Source organism: Triticum dicoccoides, chromosome 6B, assembly GCF_002162155.2.
Source record: "Triticum dicoccoides isolate Atlit2015 ecotype Zavitan chromosome 6B, WEW_v2.0, whole genome shotgun sequence".
Classification (NCBI taxonomy): domain Eukaryota; kingdom Viridiplantae; phylum Streptophyta; class Magnoliopsida; order Poales; family Poaceae; genus Triticum; species Triticum dicoccoides.
Window position 1 is genome coordinate 649358570 of NC_041391.1, and position 8547 is coordinate 649367116.

The 8547-nt window shown below is 45.9% G+C and overlaps 1 protein-coding gene across 1 annotated transcript; it reads left to right on the plus strand.

Moving 5' to 3' along the window:
- The first annotated feature begins 466 nt into the window (after positions 1-466).
- LOC119322656 (18.6 kDa class III heat shock protein-like) lies at positions 467-1064 on the plus strand. Its single transcript, XM_037596145.1, has 2 exons — positions 467-694; positions 807-1064. The coding sequence occupies exons 1-2, from the start codon at positions 467-469 to the stop codon at positions 1062-1064; spliced, it is 486 nt and encodes a 161-aa protein (XP_037452042.1).
- Positions 1065-8547: the final 7483 nt, after the last annotated feature.

An 8547-nucleotide genomic window follows, 5' to 3' on the forward strand; every position in this document is an offset into this window, starting at 1 on the left:
TACAATGATGGTTTGCTTTGAAATACAAAGCGGGGGAAAACCCTTTCTCGGTATAGTGTGGTTGTGGTGTTTACTCTTTGCTGAACCATTTTGTTGGTGGCTGTAGGGACATCACACATGATGTGATATGCCGAAAGAAGGAATTATGAGCCCGGGCTCATAAAAGAATTTTCGATTAAGTTTTTCATACTCTCCTCTCCGACCTGTCCGCAGGTTAAGATTTTTCTTGTCAAATATCGTTCGGCAAGGTTCAACACATATTGGTTTTGAAAAATCCATCCAATCCATCGATGTCTTGAAGTCTGAGTCGCACTGAATAGCGGTTTGAGAAGGGTGCCGCTAAATGACTAGCTATAAGATTCATGCAGAATTGTCCGATAAAGTTATGAAATATAGCCCCCCTGTTTAAAACATTGATTCCCACGAACGCAGCGAGGAACCAATCAAGGAACCATAAGGAGAAGCAATGGCTGAGCTGTTGTTCGCCCGTGCCGTGGCCGGCCTTGTCCACCTGCCGCTGGTGCTCGAGTGCCTCGCCGTCGCGGACGCCGACCACTGGGACCACGCCCACGAACATGCCGCGCACGGGCATGGGCACGGACACCATGGCAGCACGCCCGTGGACATCGTGGAGACCCGTGGCGAGTATGCCTTCCTGCTCGACGTCCCCGTCCTCTCCAAGTCCGACATGCAGGTACGTGCGCACACCATGCCATGCTGCCATGGCCGTCCCCCAATTTCTCCTCGGACCGAGCTCGTTACGCTGGTGAACTAACAATGGGGCGTTTACTCATTTTCGTCCACAGAAGTCACTGGAGGAGGACAACCTGCTGGTGAGGAAGAGCGCCAGCAGGAAGCGGAAGCAGGAGGCGGCGGACTGCCGCTACATCCGACCGGAGAGCCACGCGTCGCCATGGTCGTTCGTGCGCATGTTCCGGTTGCCGGAGAAGACAGACACAGGCGCCGTGGCCGCGCACTGCGAGAGCGGCGTGCTCACCGTCAGCCTCAAGAAGCAGCAGCCGCCCGAGAGGAAGACCAAGTCCGCCCAGTTCGCCATCGCCTGAGCCTCCTTCAGCCAGGCGCTCGCGCGATTGCTAGGGAACAACGTTCAGTATCGGCGCCATCAGTCAGTGTTTTTTTTCTCGAAAAGGGGGAGCTCCCCGGCCTCTGCAAAAAAAATAAAAAAAAGGTAGATCAGTGTGCTGGCAGAGTTTGCTAGCTTTGGGTGTTACTACATAAGTTCTTTTGTGGCCGAATGCTCTGTTCAGTGTTGTCATTTGTGAGAGTTGGCGTGGAATGGAACTATGGAGCACAAATTGTTGGCGATCGTACATATCTCTATCTGTATTATCTTCGATCGAACCAATGAACGGAAGCAGCCGGCCGCGTGCCTGGACCGTGTCAGTGTACATACAGAACCGTGCGTTCTATCAGGATCGATACGTGTTTCACGTAATCTTAGCGGAAAATGGAATGTGCAACTCTATTTCGGTAAGCAATCAACATGCATGGTTCGAGCGGCACGACCTCACGATCTATCAAACTCCTCTGTGTCTCTTACTGCCTTTGTTCTCTGCGAGTTCCACAGGTTGGAAGACAAGCAACGACGAAGACGGAGGCTATCTTAAGTGTGATGGTCTAAAGAAATTCAAAACCAAGGGCATGTTCAATGTATTATTCGACACTTGAACGTTTACCAGGGAGCCCTCAGGGCTGTACATGTAGTCATGGATGGCCATGTGCTCGTTATGTTAGGATTAAAATGCATAGAAGTGGTTGCTGCTTCACATCAGATCCAAGTTATTAATGAGAAAATAGTGCTTCTGTTTTTTTTTGAGCATAAATAGTGCGTCTATTTAAAGGGGAGAAGAGAGATGGAACATGGTCATTATTCATAAAAAAAGTCATACTTGAAACCTGAGCCGATCAAGGAGTAGAGTCCAGTTCATTACACTTGGTTGGAATTGCTTTTACAATGTTGTCAACGTCCTAGGCCTTGGAAGCATCAGGATTTGCATGTGCACCAACTCGGATTTGTTCACAACGTCATGTCTTTGCGACGGTCAGCTAGACATGGACCTTTGAACAAAAATGTGGCTGTGTATTGGTGACTGGACTAGCATAGTCTCCATGATTTTCACTGTTGCATGACACTGTGCACAATAGGTTGGGTTTCTCCTCGGGGGAGAGGTGGCCTCCACAACCTGTCCTCGTCGCAGATACTGCGGATGCAGTGGCCTTGGCAGATATAGTAGCGTGACTTCCTAATGCAATCCGCCGGCAGTGAAGACGATGATAGAATGTGAAGTGATCTTACGATCCAACATTAATGACATATCACTAAGGGTACGATGCAGAAGGCTCTACAATAGGGATTAGATAAAATTTGAAAATAGAAACACCAATTTTTTCTATGGTGAATATATTAAATTCGATCATCTAAGGAGCTCTCGCAACCACTAGAGTTACTAAGCTCCCAAGAGTTGCTCGCCCGTGGTGTATCCGGGGCTCTGGGCAGCGTGTGGGCCCCGCTGGTCAGTGTGAGAAAGCATGGTGTATCCCCTTTGGTTAGAGCGACAAAGCGACAGTCACATCCGGTTTAGGCGGCCTCGTGCTTTTCTCCTTCACCCCACGACGGATGTGCTCTTCTTCCACCAGTGTTCCTTCTCTCCTGCTGCGCTGCCATTGTTATGACCCCTGTACTTGCTACACATGTCTAGTGTTGTTCCATAATGGTGTGCTTCCTTTCTACCTTTTCTCTAATCCACGTTAAATTGTACGCGCATTGGTTTCTTGGTGTTGGTTGCACGTGGTGTTCATCTTCCAGGAATGAGGAGGAAGCGAGTAAGTCTGGTCGTGTTGGCTCTGATAGTGTGGATTTTGTCAACCTCATTGTGTTCCTTGATGCCTGTATGATAATTTAGTTTTCTTAGTTTGGTGAAGAATTAGGTTGTTTGCAAGCAATTTGGGATATATGCAGAGCTAGCGAGAAATGATCTCTGCCATATGCAAACTGTACTAAAAATTGCATGAAACATAGATATCACAATGTCATATTTCATTTGTGTAGATGGATGTCAGTTTCCAAGTTCATAGATGGGTCTGGAGCATAATCAATCAGTCTAAAATCTATTTTAAATTTGTTGATTTGTAACTTAGCCTGAAACAGTTGGTAAAAGTAGCAGCCTTTGCTTTGATTTTTGTGTTTCAGCTAACAATGACAGTATATCAATTTTGCTTAACTGCGTTAGTTGATTGTCATTGTTGAGCCATCACGGTATAGATTTTGTCTCTGACATATTTGGAGAGCTAACACGAAACTGATATGTTTCAAAATGCTCATTGGTAGGTGTGCCTCTGCCTTATTTGTGATCGGATTCTGATCTTTTGTTCGTCCTGCGCATTTGGATGAGAGGGCGGCGGCTCTAGTCTCTCTTGGGAGAGTGGGTGGCGTCGTTCTTGGTCGCAAGGGAGGATCCAGCGATTGCTGCTCCTTGTCCCCTGCATTGTCTATCTTGGTGTTGTTCGCCTCGGAGGGAAGTTGCGGCCTTTCTTAGCTTGTGGGGTTGCTTTGTCTATCTCGTTATCTACGCTCAGAGGTTTGCTATTTTGCATTTCCCTTTCGATTTTTGACAGATATGTGTTGTCTTTTGGTGGGTGGGTGGTTAGACTGTATCTTAGGGAGTGTTGTGTGCGTGTTGTGTGGCGGATTCCATTGTCGGTCTGCGTGTTCGATGTGGCCAATGTGTGTCGATCTTTTGTTATGCATCCCCTATTTTTTTTCGTGTCTAGGTTTGTGGATGGGATGTGACGTGCGGGCATTCAGACTAGTAGTGCCATAAGTATTTGGTTATTATGCTGACCAAAGTCGTCATTTAGGGAGTGTTTTAGGGGTTTGCCTTCGGATCTTCCCCTAAACTTGTGCATTATTTAAAATTTGCTTCTGAATGCAAATGCACAATTGATTAGGATCATGGGTCATTCTTCCATGTCACACACATCTTGGTGGAGCGCTCAAATTGATAAGCTATCAAGAACATGCACTCCTCACCAAGGACAAACATGATTGAGTCATACACAAGTATCACTTGTCATTAAGCAAGCACACATTAAAGCATAGTATGATCAAACATATGATCATAAGAGTATCTCACACACAAGCACAAATATTGTAGCATGCATCAAACAAGCAAACGATCAAAGAAAATGACCAAAGTAGCAAGAGAGGCAACAAAAAGGCAAAAACACTCTCTCTCTCGAAGCCTTCGGATCTTCCCCTAAATTTGTGCATTATCTAAAATTTGCTTTTGAATGCAAATGCACAATCGATTAGGATCATGGGTCACTCTTCCATGTCACACACATCTTGGTGGAGCGCTCAAATTGATAAGCTATCAAGAACATGCACTCCTCACCAAGGACAAACATGATTGATCATACACAAGTATCACTTATCATTAAGCAAGCACACATTAAAGCATAGTATGATCAAACATATGATCATAAGAGTATCTCACACACAAGCACAAATATTGTAGTATGCATCAAACAAGCAAACGATCAAAGAAAATGACCAAAGTAGCAAGAGAGGCAACAAAAAGGCAGAAACACACCCTCTCTCGAAGCCTAATGATCTATACACTTTCTCCCCCTTTGGCAACAAGTTACCAAAGAGCTTGAAAATGCATAGTGCTATGCGGCACTCTAGGCACGATCTCCGGGAGCTTCTAAAGATGTCTTCTGGCTGGTTGATCTGGTGTGCGTAGATGGCATGGAGAGGGGTCCGTCTGCAAAAGCTTCAGCTGATGTCTGTGGAGCTGGAGGAGTTGAAACTGGAGGTATGACTGAGGCAGTTGCTGCAGGTGCTGGCAATGTAGTCCTAGTATCACTGGCAACCGGCATAGCTGAAGACCTTTGTACCCTAGCACTTGCTGAAAAGCATCTATGGTTGGTCTGTCACTCCTTTCTTCAAGCTCTTCCTAGAGTTTCTCCATAGTAGATTGGATCTCGGTGACCTTCACATCTAGATCATGGAATTTTGTCTCAATGATCATCTCAAGACTCTCATCATTCTGAGTCAGGGTGGCCAATCCCTTCTCAATCCTCACAGTAGCCTCAAGCACATAACTAAATTGATCCTGCTTGGTCTTGAGCATCACCCGTGAAGCATCTGGAGTACTAGCCGGTTTTGCTGCTTTTGCAGCCTTTGCTTTCTCTCTCTTCTCCTGGGCTTCTGCACATGTTGGATGAGATGCATCCATGACAACCTCATTGTCCTCAAATTCTGGTCTCAGGGGACGATGCTCTTTGTCAAGAATATGTTCCTGTCCCCATCTTGGAGTTGATAAACATCTGAATGTGAGGGGCATATCAACATGATCTTTTCTGATCAGCTACAGTTCTCTTCACTGTTTCAACAATGGGACTCATTACCTTGAACTTATGTGGCACATCAAACAAGTGAAGAAAGTTGATCGAATGGCCACGGATCATCCTATGATCTCCTGACTTGGGCAGCAAAGCGTGCCTCAAAATGGTGTTGATGGTGGTCAAGCCAGAGAGAAGATAGTAAAATTGATCCAAACTTGTGAGTCTCCAAAGCTTTATCAGGAATTTCCTTGTACATATTTTCCATTGAGTTGTGATCCTTCTTGGGTATGGGATACACATCTATATCATTTTCATCCTCATCAGGGGCATTGATCAACTTGGCCCATTCAGAAATTGTTGATTGATACCTTGTTCCTTCTGTCATCCAGACAATCTTGCCATCTGGATAGAAATGAGCAGTGGAGTAGAATTGGATTATCATTTCATCATTCCATTTTGTCAATTTCTGGCCAACAAACTTGTCAACTTTATTCAACCTGAAGCTCTCATGCACACCTGGGAAGTAATCCCCATTTTCATCAATGTAAGTACAATCCACTCATCTCATGTCACATACTATGGGTTTCTTGTCCAACAACACTGTTTCATAGAAGTCCTGCTGTTCCTTGGTGTGGAAACGATAATCAACAATAGTCCTTCTCTTGATGGCATAAGGATCAAACTGTCTCCACAATCTCAGACCTGCATCCTTTCTGTCCTTCATGTTCTCAGCAATGGGATGATCATCACTATGATCAGGAATCTTTGGCTTTAACTTTTTGAGCACTTGTTGCTCTTCTTCCTCTTGAGCTTCTGGCACTGGGGCCTTGTTCTTTTCAGCAGCAGGGATTTTTTTGGTGGATCTCTTGGGTGTAGAGGGTTTTGAAGCTTGAGCAGCTGGCTTGGGGGCTATCTTTGGCTTCAATGGAGCAACCCCAGACCTTATGGCATCCCCCATGAGCTTTTGAGTCTTTGCAGGAGGTGCAACTGGCTCTTCCTCCTCCCCTCCTTCAGAATCTCTGACCATGGAAGGCTTGCCAATGACTCTAGTCATAGTCTTCTTGACCCTATCCTTCCTCTTCTTTCCTCCAGCAGCCTCTTCCTCTCTTGGTTCAAGAGTGAACTCCATAGTTTCCCGAGTGGAGGCTCTAGCTTTGGACATGGGCTTCCTCTTGGCAGGACTTTCACTTTCATTCCAGGCTTGGTGGCAGCAGCAACAACAACGTATTCCTTCTTGAGCACTTTCTTCTTTGAGGTCACCTCCTCCTCAACAACAAAGTCATCATCCTCCGAATCCGAGATTCTCTTCTTCTTTTGCCTAGTAGCAGCCTTAGGCAAGTTGCTTGGGGTGCTTATGCTACCATCATCAAAGCTGCTATTGGAGAGACTAGTGCCCTCACTGAGATTCACCTGCTCCTCTGACATGTTCTGGCTGTCACTGCCCTCATACATCTCTGAAAAACTGACCCTGTGAATAAATGCGTATAGGTAGAGTGGATGAGCATCACAAAGCACATCTATTTTCAAGAAAATATGAGTCAAAAACTTAACTTCAGTTTTTTGCAGAAAGCATTTAGGAGCTACTGATATGACTAACTCGGTGACACCGAAGCAGCAGCAGATTCTAAACATGTGATTTCGGTCAGACCAAAATGCAGCTCGGTGACTCCGAGATGATAGGGTTTGATAGAGTGAGTGATTTTGGTCACACTGATTCGTACGCTTCGGTCAGACCGAGTTGTACTTGTGCAATGGCCCGAGCTAAATCGGTGAGACCGAGATCCTCAGATCGGTCAGTCTGAGATGAATTCGGCGGAAACCTAACCCTAAGTTTTTGCATCAAATCTAATCTAGTGGAACCTTTTGGTGGATAGATTGATCTCATATGTGGCAAGAACAATGGCAGTAATCTGTGCAAGAATCAGAAAAAGAAACACACAATGAAATCGAGTCCATACCCTAACTGGGTGACGAACTTGCTACGGCGACAACGGCGGTAAGATTTACATTGATGGCGACGGAAACCAGCGGCAGGAAAATGCTAGCGGCGATGGAGACGATCCAGAGACCAAGGGGGCGGTAGAGAAGGGAGGCGTGGACGAAGAGTTTGGAGTAGTTTCCAAAATTTCAACCCGTGGATATATATACCCAGTCACTGTCAGTGTGACCGAGTGGAACGACTCGGTGGCACCGAGATGCAAAACTGCAAGTTGTTGCTGCAACTCGGTGTGACCGAAATGTTCAAATCGGTTGCACCGAGGTGAAAACCTAGATCAACTTAATGAATTCAGCGAGACCGAATATGGTGAATCGGTCGGACTGAGATGCATTAAGAGGTTTTGGAAGTTTAAGCCCATGACGGATCGGTGGCTCCGAGTGCTCCTCACCCGGAGGGTTGAATTCAACTTATTTAAGCTTTGTGATGTAGCATGAATAGAGTTTCAGACAGGAAAAGCATAGATAGCTAGAGGGAGTACTTAGGCATTCTTGTCCATCCATTTGGCAAAAATAAAAACCAAACAATCAAAGAAACAAATGGATGTCCTCGAATGGAGAAAATTATGCAACCAACATGCTCACACAATAAGATAACAAATGAAATATGTGGCAAAGCATGCATAAACACTAGCATCTATCAAGCAATAGGCGATAACTAGGTCATCTATATATGAGTATATTGACTTTGGAGTCAAATGAGAATATTTGATCATAGGTCATATTCATCGTTTAAGCACAAATGGGATTACGACTTTTACATAAAGCATTGTTGTGTTCACACCATTAGAGTTGCTTTATCTCAATTCTTAGAGTAAAGCTCCCCCTAGATGTGATATCCCCCCTTAGAGGGACACTACTGGAATCGGGGAATTTGCCATCAGCCAGTTCTTTGCCATCGGCTAGCTGATGACAAAGAAGGTCTTTGCCGTCCGCTTACAAAAAATAGACGGCAAAGAACTGGCTGATCACAAATCTTTGCCATCAGCCAGTTCTTTGCCGTTGGCTACCAGCCGGCAAAGAGCTGGGTGGGTTCCAATGGACAACACTACTGTAACGGCCCACCACCCCTAATAACGGCGCCCTCCCCATGCCTCTCTCTCTCCTCCCCCGACCGAACCGCGTCGCGCCCCCGCCGCCGCGCTGCCCCGACCCCCGCTACTGACCCCCCGCCGCCCCGTC